The sequence below is a fragment of the Ambystoma mexicanum genome, chromosome 6q (assembly GCF_040938575.1).
Source record: "Ambystoma mexicanum isolate Mex_15411 chromosome 6q, UKY_AmexF1_1, whole genome shotgun sequence".
Lineage (NCBI taxonomy): Eukaryota > Metazoa > Chordata > Amphibia > Caudata > Ambystomatidae > Ambystoma > Ambystoma mexicanum.
The window spans coordinates 262132492-262146883 of NC_090937.1; the positions used below are offsets into that span (position 1 = coordinate 262132492).

General features: G+C 43.9%; 1 protein-coding gene across 1 annotated transcript in view; it reads right to left on the minus strand.

Annotated features, from left to right (window-relative positions):
- Window positions 1-1602: 1602 nt before the first annotated feature.
- Window positions 1603-14392, minus strand: part of ENPEP (glutamyl aminopeptidase) — a 441170-nt gene continuing 428380 nt past the window's right edge. Inside the window, exons 18-20 of the mRNA XM_069630729.1 lie at window positions 6237-6377; window positions 2612-2693; window positions 1603-2511 (exon numbers count right to left, since the gene is read on the minus strand). Of these exons, the coding sequence (XP_069486830.1) occupies window positions 2356-2511; window positions 2612-2693; window positions 6237-6377 (379 nt within the window). The 3' untranslated portion in view covers window positions 1603-2355. The remainder of the gene's footprint in view (window positions 2512-2611; window positions 2694-6236; window positions 6378-14392) is intronic.

Here is a 14392-nt window from a genome sequence, read left to right on the forward strand (position 1 = left end):
GCTTTCTCATACACCTACTAAGCACACATGGGGCCTCATTAAGAGTTGGGCGCAAAGGGATACCGGGCACTGGTAAGGACACTGGTGCCGGTAATCCCTTTGCGCCCTATTCCGAGTTCCCTTAGCGGGTCCCTTCCTTAACGCCTGGTTTTACCAGGCATTAAGGACGGGACCCTTTAAGGTACTTTAGAGCCTTCCCCCTTCCCATTGAGCCCTATGGGGGCTCAAATGGGAATGGGGAATGGCTTTTTCAATGGGGATTTACCGGTCCCGCAAAGGTCGGAATAGACTGGTAAGTCCCCATTGAACGAGGGCGGACTCGGTACCGGTATTGGAGGTAGTCATGGCCTTACCTCCAAACTCGGAATGAGGCCCATGGAGTTCTCAGTACCTTGGCTATCTTCTGCACTTAATAAAAGCATGTATGATTCTCAGTGCTTTGGACATGTCCTATGCCTACAAAATGCACGTGGATATCTCAGTGCTTTGCCTTTTTCTTACATCTAGTAAATCACTTGTGTTCTCTGTGCCCTGGACTTCTCATATGCCAACAAAATGCTTGTGGGGTCCTCAGTGCTTTCGCTGTTTCTCGGTCGTCTCTTGTCACGTTTGCTGCCGGCGTCTCAAGCACACTTGCTTTGCTGCATTCTTTCTTTTATCAAGGGGGTTCATAACCCCTGCCATTCCTATACCATTCCATACATTAGTCACCTGCAATCCCATACACTCATTCCTTTAAAGTGAGGGCCTCCTTCACTACCTGTCTATGTCCTGTCCACAACCCCTTTCCCCACCCTACTCACTGGAGATTTCACATCTTAACTTCTTTTTCCATTCACACTGTCTGACTTTGCTCCCTTACTCTGCACATCTTCCCAACAATCACATAGCTTCTTCCGAGCCCTTCTCATATACCTAATAAGTGCAACAAATGCATCATTGCTTCGGCCTTTTCTCACACCTAGTGAATGCGCATGGAGTTCTCAGTGCTTTGGATTTCTCCTACGCCTAGTAAATCCATGTGAAGTCTCAGCACTTTGGCTTTCTCCCACACCTACAAAATACATGTATTTTATAGCACATCTCCACCCACAATTCAAAACCACACCCATCCAGAAATCATGTGCCCCTATGCTCTGCTCCCTAAAAACAATCCCAGCCTAATTTCCAAAATTTACTGAGGCCCTATTATCGATGTAATTGTTCTCTAACCTCCACTATCCTATCTACAATCCCCTCCTGTAGTAAGCACCTCACATGCCTCCTCAAATGCCAACCATTGACGGTCCCGTGTTTACACTCGCCTACCTTTATAAAGATGCGAGGTAAAACCCAGTAAAATCTCATGCTTCAAACCTCTCGAAAAAACCTGTACATTTCGCCCTTGTGAGACTCCAGAAAAAGTTCCACGAGTTTACGTTTTGCTCGAACTGTACCGCCCATCCCTAGTCCATAGCACACAGCTCAAAGATCAAAACCTAGCATCTAAATCTAAAATGTAACACAAATAACAAAATACTACAGATGCAATCGTACATTAGCTTACTTGCTTACATAACCTAAAAAACAAAGAAACAATTCAAACAAAAGTATAATATACAATTAAATAAACAAGTGCTTGTTTTATTCAGTTGGAGAAAAACACGTGGAAAACTGGCTGCTGTGTACAGAACAATTAAATAAATATTCATGTTAAAATTGCTCCTCCAAAGAAATAAGTGGCAGTCTGGGTGCTTGATGCATTGAATACACACTTGGGAACTCTTAATAGTTCTGGAAAAAACAAGGTAAGTCTCTTTATATTTTACCTTTTCTCACTATAGAAGATGCAGAAACAGGACGACAGTAAGTTACATTATCAGGTTTAAAAAATAAGTTTTACCAAAGAGAAACCCTGAACTTTATAAGAAATATTAATGTTGAACGTGTTTTTTAAATTATTGCAATGGTTGGAGGGATATTCACAGAATTCAAATGAATATTATGGTACCAGAAGAATAAATTAAAAGAAAACATAATTCAAAGCAAGAAAGAGTTTTCCTGGGTTATATCCCTACAGAGCTTGCACCTGGTGGCTGGGTAAAGCATGGAGTATAAGAGTCTTTGAGAAAATCAGCATATGAGGAAGAGCCATGCATGCCTGATTATCTCCCTCAGCACATGTTAGAGGGCAGGGGAACAGTCACTGCTGGCTTGGAGATGCGATAGGTTGTGGAGTCAAGGTCCAAGAAAGACAGATCTGGCTCCTCTTCATTGAACCCATTTAAAAGGGCTGGCCGCCAAAGTTCCCGAAAGACAGAAATGTCAATTTAAGTGATTCATTTAATTTTAAAAATCAACACAGTCTTAATGGAGTTAAATAGTAGCCCTGACAGTGGCATCCAGCCAGGATTTTATCTCTTGATTGTTTTGCTCTAGCCATTTTATATTGTTCGTCACGGTTTCAAGTGCTTGCTTCCTTGGCATTTCTCCTGCTCCGGCGTTTGGATATTTTGCAAAGAAATTTTTCATCTGTAATCACATCAATAATAAAAACATTGTTTAAAAAAGACACTTAGAAGAGCAAATGAGAGTAATTTCAACACAAAAGAGAACAGTCTATGTCCATCACCTGCCAGAGCTGGAGTTCATTGTTGAATGTTCCAGTTACTCGTGTTACCAGCCGACCGAGGTTCCTGTCGCTCACAGTATACCTGCAATGTTAAAAATGGAATCAACTGCCATTTTGGCCTCTTTCCCACATACATAAATGCACATTACATTTACTGATAAAGTCCAAGACCTGGGGTTGATGATAATTTAGGTGTTCAGACATGTATCCACTAGAAAGTAATCAGAAGCTAAAAGACTCTATTTTGAAAATAGTGATTTGGTAAGGTGAGGGGGGGCTTGTTCTGTCACATTAGTAGAATTATGTCGTTGTCTCTTAATTGGCACAATCATTTAATCAGGTAGGCATTAGCAAGGGTAACTAGTGAGTTCCCCGCAACCATAAGGCAGATTGCCTTCTTTTTTCTTTAGAATATAATGGCTTTATAGACCACGCTCTGAGGCCATGCGAGAAGACCCCCCCCCCCCCGCAGAGGACATGGGTCTGGTTGACGTGTGGTGGAGGCATCTGGTTCCTCTACTCTGGGCATGACAGGAACCAGAGCTGGGTCCTTCCTTGGGGAGCATGTGATCCAGAGGCCTACCTGCACAGGAGTCTCTCGGAGCAACAGATTCGGTGTAAATTGTATGAAAAATGTATTGTCTGTGTGTGCATGCATGCAATAGTGTATGAATATGTATATTATGGGCCTCATTACGTAAAAGGTGTCGGCGCCGTTAACCCCTTACCGCCTAATTACGAGGTCCCTTTCCGGGTCCCCACCTTAACGGAAGGTTTTACCAGCCGTTAACGAAGGAACCCGCAAAGGGACTTTCGAGGTAATTACGGTACCGCAATTTGCGGTTCCATAATTACCGCCTTCCCCATTCCCATTGAGCCATATGAGGGCAAAAATGGGAATGGGGAAGGGCCAATGGTGAATGGGGAATTACCGCCCTGCCAACCTTGGAATGGGGCGGTAATTCCGCCATCACCATGGCGCAATCGATAAAATACCGGTGTCAACCATGGCGCTAATAGCGCCATGGTTAATACCTGGGTCGTAATGACCCCCTATGTAATGTGTGTTAATGATTGAGTGAATGATGTATGAATGGCTGGGTGTGTATGAGTGTATGGTGAATGGGTGAAGGTGTAAATGAGAGAGTGAATGGTACATACATGTGTGTGTGTGCTTGTGTTTAATGCTGGGATGAGGAGCTTGATTTTGGGGGTCGGGAGGGAGAGGGACTATGTTGGAGAGGCAGGGGGCATTAACACATTATTTTATTGGGCATCGATGATAAAGCAGACATGATATGTGTTATTAGTGGCTAGACTGCATTTCGCTGCAGCCAGCTTGCTAATTTCTTACTGTGGGATGACCTTTTGTTTACTGGGCTTCTATAAGAAGGGACAATATGTGTTATTACCTGGATGGACGGGCATTTGGTTGCATTCAATCTATCCTTTTCTTAATGTGGCATTGTATATTTTTATGGGCAACTGTAAGCATGACCAGTGTTGTTATGTGGTTAGATTGGCATTTGACTGCAGACAGTCTAAGTATGTCAGTTCTTATTGTGGCATTGAGATTTTCATGGCAAAGCATTACATTAAAGTATTAAAGCTCTCGTGCACTGTTGGTGACTTGCACCTATTGGATCTTTGGATTGTAGTTACCCTACAAAATCAACTGCAAACACCCTGGCTTTCTACCGCAACAACAAACACACCACACAGAGCCTCACACAACAGCACATGACGGACTCCGACTGGATACCACACCAAAAAGCTCAGCAAACAGTGTTAACCGAACTGAAGCTGCCAACAGCACATCACATCTGCCTTGCTCTCTCTCCAAACTTTGTCCCACTACCGTGCCCTAACCTACCTCCCTTTCTTTCAGATCCGCCAGAGCACCAGGGGACACTATGGTGGTGATAGTGTGCGGTATAAATATCCTTTAACATTAATTTTTAACATTATCCAATTTTTCACAGAATGGGTGCTGTATAATACAACATTTTAACGCATTAATCCAACATTTATCTTGGGTGGACCCCCCAACCCCTGAAATACCTTCAGATGGATTGGGCTCCTTCGATATTCTTGGTCACTCTGGCATATTTGTGGCAAATGTTTATGCCCATTCAATCAAAAATGCCACCAGCCACAACTGGGTGAGTGACTTGTGCGTGAAAAGGTATGAATGTGTGCATATAAGGTTGGGGCCCAAGCAAGGGGCATTGAAACATGGGCATTTTCTAACATTATTTACTGCCATTTATGTGCAAAATCATCTTGATGAATGATACTACATGAAGGGGGTTATGGGAGTGAGGGTTTTATAGCTCAAGGGGGTAAGCAGACTAGACATTTTCTGTGGCGTGGCGATTTATGCTCACATATGGGGCAAGACCTCTATGATGTGTGTTCTTACATGGTGGGTGGAGGCATTTGTGCAGCCAAACAAGGTAATGTTTCATTACTGTACTATTGTATTTTATACTGACATTGAGGGCAAAATAAACTTGACGACTATTCTTCCATGGTAGTTCGGGAGTTGGGCAAACATTTGCACAACCAGCAATAACATGTTTTCTTCCTGTGGCAGGAGATTTTCCCTGACATCAAGGGTAAAACCAACAAGAGAATGTTCTTACATGGGGATACTGGCATAGGCAGCGTGAACATGTTTTCTTATGGTATCTTTCTGTGTGTAATATTACTGGCCATTGACAGAGCTGTCTGGTAAATTTGGGTGCCCAGAGCTAGGCGCATGCCCTTTGTTTCTATGCTAGGTGAAAGTCTTAAGGCTTCATTTAAACACATATTTATATCTTTCAACTAGAGCTGTGTGCAGCATTCACCTGCAACAGCATGCTCATCATGTGTATTGTACATGCGTGGTGGTCCAGGCTGGCCCGGAGTGTGACGCAGCTCGCACATGGGGCGAGGGCCCTCAGCATGGCTCAATTATATGAATATTTAAGTCGATAAGTTTAAATATTCATGCAATCTTGCAAAGATGCTTAATGTCTTAATTTCTTAATTGTAACAGGTGACATTGATGCATCCGCCTTTAAAGCTAGACGTGTTTCGTGCATAAAGCACTTATTCGGGCCTGGACAGATTAGATGAGCTCTTATCTGTAGTCTCTAACACCATTACAATCAAGTGTTTCTCGTGTACCACTGTCTCTGGATTGCAACTCCTGTGATGTTGTCATATATTTATGCATTCTTTTTCTTAAACTTACAGTCTTTTCAAGGGGCAAATGATATTAAGGACCTGTCATTCTGGACATGTAGGCATGCATATTTTATTTTGGCAGCCCCAGTCACACCTCCCCAATGTTAACAAATCCCCCAAAACATATCAAATGATGCATGGGCAACAACGCATTCACTGCTTATAATAATACCACACCTTTTCAATAGGCATTCTTTAATAGTGAGTTAAAACATGTGGAGCAATCTTAAGGGGGCAACATCGAAATAAGCAACTTTCACTGTGCCAACCCTTTCATTCTTTCAAATATGCAATTACATACGATGAGGGGATGTACAATATCATGAAATGTTGGCTAGATCTTGACCACTCACATGCCAGAAAAATCACTGGTTATCCTCAATTAACATACCTGCTCACTAGGAACTCCCAGTTGATTCTTATCCAGTCAAAAGCCATTGTCTTTCCATATTGGTTTTGTGAAATATACTGCAGAACAGTAAATAGGTCCTGGCTTTTGATAAGGCTTGTGTTGTACAGGTAGCTCAAATATCTATGAGAAAAAATAAGAACATGTACTTTTAAATATACACACAGTCTTACTTCTGATGTCAGTTCTTTGTTCAATATTTTCATGGTATCTGGCAAATAAATGATGCCTTCGTGCTAGCGCAAGGCATAGTTGGCGTTAAGGCAGCCTTTCTATGGAGTTTCAGAAAATGACTTTTCTGAATAATATTCGAATGCTTGTATGAAAAAAATCAGACAATATTCAGAAGTAATATTTGGAGGCAGCTGTCTGTGCATATAAGAAGTAGAGATTTCTACATCAACGGCTTCATAGTTTAAAAATGTTAACTTTGATTCTGTTTTGAACAGCATTTAACATGGGGTTTAAAAAAGTTTTGGCCCAACTATCTCAACATTTTCTTCAGGCGGCTAGATATTACCTGGAATTGGTGCACTGAAAAACTGTTTTGAAAATCGACCAATTTTAAGATATGAACGATTGAAACTGTATCTTTATATGACTCATGCACAATGACAACCAAGTTTTTTATCGAATAAATACAAAATAAGTTGAACTTGCATGCCAACCATATGCTCAGCAACCACACCACCCATATCCACAGCAGCTATGACCATACCCAGCATCGCACTCAATCCCACTGTGACACATTACAAACATACACTAAAGTAAATAAATACATAATTCAAGCAATAATATGCAGCTAACACTATCACGAACACACACAACATATGCAAACACCCCCACTTTGTACACATTGCACACATACACTAAAGCTATGAAATACTCATTCCAACATGCACCAAAGCAAGGAAATAGATACACTAAAGCAAGGAAATACATAGCAATTTATTAACAAAAAGCAACACGCTGTATGCAAAAACAAAATTAAAGCAGCCCATTACTAAAACACATAACGTAAGCCTTCAACATATTTGCCTAAAGATATACTATTTCTGTCCACCCACTGTAAAAAAACTGTCAATTTGATTTTTAATGTTGCAGTGAAAAATAAAATGTATGACATATTCAACTAAAAATGAATGTTTGATGCATTGAGAGAGATTTCAGATAACTTTGAGGGGATACTAGGCGTTACACCACATATTCGAGGACCTTTGCAGGTCCCAGTACCCCAGTAAGGTAGCTCATTTGGTTAATGGCCCTGCTGCAGACTTCTTTGTGTAATCCATAGTTCACATACATCCTGGCTGGCAGGACTCAGCATGTCAATTTTCTGAAGTGGATGGAATAAATAGCAAAAGGTTGGGAAACATTTCTTTTTGTTGAACTGAGAAACGATACCACTTTTGTATTTGTATTTTGTTTATTTATAGTGCGCACCTTGCCCCGGGGCATCTGGGCGCATGTTTAAAGAGGCGGTTACAAGTTACAGCAAATAGATACACTATACATTTTTACACATATTTACATAAAGTTCAGAGCATCAACAGAGAGGAGAGGAGCGAATCTAAGAATACAGTTTAAAACAGTCTATGTACAATGAGCAGTCGGTAATGAGATTGACAGATGTAGGGCTTATAAAGAGGAGGCTAGGGCATACCGTTCATGTAACCACAGTTTAGTTTTAGCTTTGAAGGCATAGATGTGAGGAACGTTTCTGAGAGCATTGGGAAGAGTGTTCCAGAGCTTAGCCGCGAGGACAGGAAAGCTCGAGCCTCCGGCTGTCTGTAGCTTGAAACTGGGAATCATGTGCAGCTTCCTTTATGACTGGTGCAGGGCAGGTGTCACCTTGGCAATTGGAAGGCTTAAGCTTCGTTATGATATTTTCGACTTCCTTAATGGCGAGAGGTGAGAAGCTGAAAGGTTTGACGGAGTGTTTAGGAGAAAGGGTTTTGTATGATAGGGGGTTACCCGTTGCGTCGGCGAGGTAGCTTTTTTTAGTGTTAATCTTGTCTTGGAGCATGGCAATTTTGTCAAGCAGTGCCTTTTGACTATTGGAGCTGTCATGGGTTTTGACCCATGTTGTATCAATAGACTGGGTGGATGTGGGGATGAGCTATCGCCGCCCACATTCACGCCAGAATAGGAGAACTGCGCAGTTGGCCCGGGACCACTCCAAAGATACAACCTTCTTGTGGGGAATTCATTTTCTTAATCCCAAAAATGGTTGCATTACCAGTGCTCACCACTATCAGAAAGCCGGCGTTTTAAAACCACCAGACTTTTGTGTAAAACTGAACAAATGAAACAAAACCAGACCAAGGAAAGACTTGCTAAGAGGTGGATACAATGTAAAACTATATTCTGAAATGACTTGAAGCAAGTAATTATTTAATGTATATGTAAAAATTGTAAGTGATTTAAACTGGGAACAAAAAGTGACATTTAGCTGAAACCTGGCTTAATGAAACTGAATTCTGCCTGACAACTACCCCCGACAGGAGTTGAAACTGGATCAACAGCCACTCTTCCCCTTGCCAAAAGGAGTTGTCACCTCTCTGATTAGATTAGGGGTGGAGCAGCTGGGGACTACAGGGAGTTGAACAAAGGCCTGTCCTGGACTCAGGCAAATGTTATATTGGGGGCGTCGTAAAAGTGGCTTCCTCTTGGGAGAAGTGGGAGGAGAAGTGCCTCTGGGAGCCACCCGAGCTGGAGGCGGGGACAGGCAGAAGCTTCCCCCATGTGCTTTGGAACCTAAACCACACCCATCTGGGCCAGAGCATAATTTTAAAAAGATAGATAACTCATAGTGCGGACTTGTCAGAATTGTATAAGTAATATCATTATTTTTGTGATTTTTCTGTGAACATTTTGAGAGGCGTTAGGACCCTGTGGTGTATTCTGGGGGGTTGCTAGCGGAAAATAGGGTCTCACTCCAAATGTCTGCATGTTAAAAATCTGACACTTCATCAATTAATGTCCATACTCCTTGCGCACATGTGGGTAATTTTGGGTAAATGTCCGATATTGCAAAACCAGTTAAAAAGCGCAAAATGTTGTCATTTTTGAATGCAAGCCCCCAGGAAGATCAGAGGCGGACAAGCATGGACCATAAGGAATATATAATATGCACATGTAATTTCAACAAATTGTATATCTGGGAAAGATGTATTTGAATCAAATATAGATTTGTGGGCAAATTGACCAGGGGAGGATCCTGTGACCCATAGACAGACCTCATCATGATGACAACCCATTTCCTTCCCCCAATCATGGGAGAGGGGAGAATCGGGCCAATGACAAGTAGAGAGGGGCAGGCTTAGCTAGGCTCAGGCACACACCCATTTTCAAAACACATAAAAAGAGACTGCTGGGACAGGTAGAGACATGCAATTCCATTTGCTGCGGAGCATGCTGACCGACGACTTCACATCCAGAGATCCAGATTTCAAATCCATCAATCTCCAAAGACCAGAACTTTACTTCAGAACTTAAAGCAAGGGCCTAAACCCACAAACTGAGAACTCTTCTCAGCAGGCCTCAGCATCCTTAAAATCATTTGCAAACTATTCCAAAGCCGGGCGAGCGGTTTGAATTCTTTTGCCAAGAACAATTGCCAGAGACCAGACCAGAGATCCAGAGTGACCCAGACCGCTGTGAGCAGAACCAGAGAACTGACCCAGATCACTGTGAACTGCCGAGACCAGAACCGGAGTCCAGTCCAAAACCTGACCAGATCCGTGGCGAGGCCTATTTCAAATTTAGATTGTGAGTACCTAGCAGAACTGTGCAGAACCAATCTCTTAGTTAAAATGATCTAATCCAAACTATTTTAACCTAAATAGAACAGCCTCCTAGAAATCATGTCATCTGTCATTTGTAAAGCTGCACAACTGTCACCTGTCAATTCTGAAGCTGGAAGCTGTCACCTGTCATTTTGAGTTTTACTTTAAATCCGAAAATCTACCTTTATTTAATCGTCCGTATCTCTGGAACTGTTTGGGCTAGGAACGAAATTTAGAATCTAAGCTTTCCAACAAACCTAAAACCAACTTCCTATACTTTTACACTTTTGCCACAATCACGATTCACGCACTCGCGAAATTTACCGCGATTTGCGATTTTGGCTCAATTTCTCCACTTGTCAAAATAGCAGCTCCATTCTTTCTTTTGTTAAAATCCGTTTGCAACTTGGTAATAACTCATAGAGCATTGCTAAAGTGAGCCTGAACTAATACCAACACGCATCTCCCACTCACCCTGAATCTCTAGAGGGAATTAAAATCCGTTGGCACATTTTCCCATCCATTGCCATCACATTTAAAAGCATTTTGGGCCTGTGTTTCAAACTCCTACCTGTTTCCTCTAAGCTTGCTGGGGGGGAACTGAATTTCGTATTGTATTTGATTGCATTCCTGAGAACTGTGTGCTCCTCTTTCCATCTCCTTCCATTTCTTACATTGCATAGGGGAGGGGGGTGAATTGCCAGAGAAAAAGCGATTATCTTATCTTTTGCTAAAATCATATCAAGTATTTCTGTACGGTATTTTATTCCTCATTGCATTTCCTTGAAACCATAAAGCATTTTCAGCTACCTCATCCTCTATACTACTCCTAAGTAATCAAGTGTACCACTGTAACATTACCCATTGTGGATCCACATCATATGTCTCAGTGTACTATCAGATATTAATATATTATAAAAGTGTGATAGATATATATTTTTTAAATTCTCAAATAAACCTTTTAATTTGCAAAACAAACCTACTTCTTGGCTCAGTGGGATCAGGGGGATTCTAAGAGGGGGGTGTTATACAAGGGTGGTCATCCAGAATACTGAACTAGACATAAAAATACATTAATAAGGGTTTTCCTCAGCATCCCAGACTAGGCATTGACTTGGCTGTAGTGTTGATTGAATATCGCTTACAAAATTGGGGGCTCGTAGCCGGGGATTCCGGATTAGATCTATCACCTGTGCAGATTAATACAGTGTGCTAACTGACAAGATACATACATCCGGTCGTATCACCACGATGTGTTACGCTGTAAAGCACTCCTCAAAAGGACGCTCTAAGGGAAAGGTCTGTTTTGCAAAAATAAAATACTAATTTCTGTAAGTCAGGACGGAAATCAATTTCTAGAATGACGACCTTGGTAGACATGAAAATAGCGAGGGAGCATCTCTTACATAAGCTATTTGTGAGAGGTGAGTGGACTCATCAGGACCAAACCGTCTGGTTGCAGGCAATCGCGAAACAGGTCACTGAAACAGGGTCAGATATATGGAGAGATCAGGGTCCCCTACATGTGGCCCTGAGTGAACTATATATGGCCCCTAAAGCCAAAGAGGAACATAACAAGATTGCCAAGATAGCGGCATACTTGTACCTGTATATGGGAGTCATACAGAATAAATGTGCTGAAGGCCATGATCTGGCAAATAGGCAACAGATGGCGTTAGAGAAGGCCCAATCTGACCTGGTCTCTTCTGAGCAGAGGCTGCAGAGGAGCCAGGAGTCAGAAAATGAGAGCAGACAGTATCTCATTAGAATCAAAGAGGACATGTGTATCCTGCAACAGGAAAAGTCTGACCAGGATACCAGATTTCTGGCCTTGCAGAAGGAGTACCAAGAAGGTTTGGACTTCCTCCTGCAGAGCCAGAAAAAGCTGGAGCAACAACTAGACTTTAACAGGGCATGCACAGAGCAGATAGCCACCCTGCAAAGTCATCTAGATAGAGTGAAGGCAGAGAGCAACAAACTGATTCTGAAAGACCTGGATACCCAGGCAGAGTTTGATGAAGAGTGCCAGAAAGCTGGTGCCTTTCAAAGGCAGAGGGACGACCTGGCGTCACAAATTCAGGCTCTTGGTCAGGAAAGGGACACCTTAGGCCAGGAAGTCTGCCATTTAAAAAGAAAAATGGAAGAAAATCACCTGGCCCTCCAGGGACTGGGTGACCACCAAAAAGAAAACCAGAACTTGTTAGAGCACACCAGGAGGGTGGAGGAGGCTCTGGCAAGAAAGGAGCAGGCCAGTAGGGAAGGGACTCAGGAGGTAACCCTCCTGCAGCAAAGACTGGCCCAGTACTCCAGGACCAACCAGGAGGCACAGAGAGAAAATGAGGCTCTCTGTCAGCACAATGATAGGCTCCAGAAACAGGTAGCCATGCAGGAGAGACTGATAGAGTCTAGTAAGGCCTTAACTGAGGAACTGAAGGCGCAGGTTCTTGCATTGCAACAGGGAGCAGGGGCTGATAGAGACGAGGTTCGCTGGGAAAGGGAAGTACCGGAACATAACCTCGGGAGCCCTAGTACCGGAGGCCTTCATCTCTCTCAGTCCCTGAACTCTGCCACCCCCATGTCCCCTGGCGCACATGAGCACCGGGCCACAGGGATGGCAGATTACTATCCAGCCAGAAGTATGGGGCTCATAGGCCAGTACCTCCCAGGAATGGATGGGCGGGCATCCAGGTATGGGCACCCAAGCACAGTGCAATTTAGTGGGGAACCCCAGGAGAGTAGGCCCATTAAGGGCATCCTGAAAACCTCTGCCCAGTTAGGTCAGTGGGGGGGGTACCCATCAAATTCTGGCAGCAAGGAGGGGTCTGAAGACTCCTCTGAGCATTACAGGACACAGGAGACCAGGTCCCAACATTCTGCCAGCCACTCCCAGGCTCGCAGAATCCGGGAAAACATGGAAGATAAGACGGGCACCTCTGGGAGCAATGCTTCGGAGTCAGAGGATGAATGGACCAGGGTGACCCGAACCAAAAAGGCCAATAAGGCAAAAAGGGCCTTGCTTAAGGACCCATTGAAACAAATAAAGGCAATAAGGAGTGTCATCACGCCTTATCATAAGAACGCCAAGTATTCTGTTTGGGAACACTTGGAGCTCTATGAGCAAATGATGGAGACTTTCCATTTGAAGGACAGCCAAAGCTGTATTCAATATGTAAAGTGGACATTCTCCCCAGAATACTCCAGTTTCTTTGCCGGGCTGGAGGACCAAAATCATTTAAGATGGTCCACCTATAAGGCGGCCATCTTGAAACATTTTTCTGTTCACAGAAATCCTCAAGAGGCTCGCAAGGCAGCCTACAATTTGCAATGTGGGGAGGATCAGGCCCAACAAGAGTTTGTGCAAGAATTAAAGCGTGCTTTTGCGCAGCCCACCAGAAGGGTGCGCACGGATAGCAGAGAATTTATCAATACGTTTTTCCATGCCTTACCCAAATACATAATGACCCAGCTCGTGAGAGATTTTCATGAGAAAAGATCTTTAGACTGGGTCATTGAACAGGCTACCCAGATCTATGAGGTGCAGAAGCCTATCGAAAATAAAAATTACGCGCCGAAAAACCCCAAAACCAACAGCACCCCTGCTGCTGCCAAGGTGGCAGAGGTAAAGGTTGCCCCCGTTTTAGATTTGGAGATGGGGGGGCCTAAAAACCTGCCTGCACCAAATAATTCACAGCCCAGAAGGCCCTCGGGCCAGTCACAGACAGCGAGTCGAGGAGGTAGTCCCACAAATGGGGTCCCCCGCTCCCCTGACTATGTAAGTCCCCGCTACAAGGGAAACCGACCAATCCTGGGTTATGTGTGGACTCCTCCAGCCCAAGGGGGGGATCCAGCCAAGCACCTAACCCAGGGAACTTCCCTCCCAACTTCCCACAGGAGGGCAGAAATTATCCAAATCATGGGCAGAACTTTTTCCCCAGGTATCCACCCAATTTCCCCCCCAAAATCATCCATCCTTCTTTCCCCAATTCCCTGAGCCCAGACAACCTAATCTGGGAGAGGGGAGGCCAAGGGTGGAGGGGTACCAAAATCTTCCCAACCAGGGGTACCACCAGAGAAGGGTTAGCTACCCTTCCCGGGATCAGCCCAGGGGAGAAAATAGAGCCCCGTATCAGCCTGAGCGGGTTTCACAACTTGAGCGCCAGGTCCAAAATATGGCACGAGATCTGGGTCACATACTGAGGGCTCATCAGAACCCTCAGATGAGCATGCCACCGCAGAATGCCCCAATCTCTGGACCTGGTGCTCCAGAACAATGACGGGGGCAGCACCCCGATAACCCACCGGTTCCCAGGGAGGAGGCACAAGGGGAAGGGGGGTGTAAAGCCTTGGAGG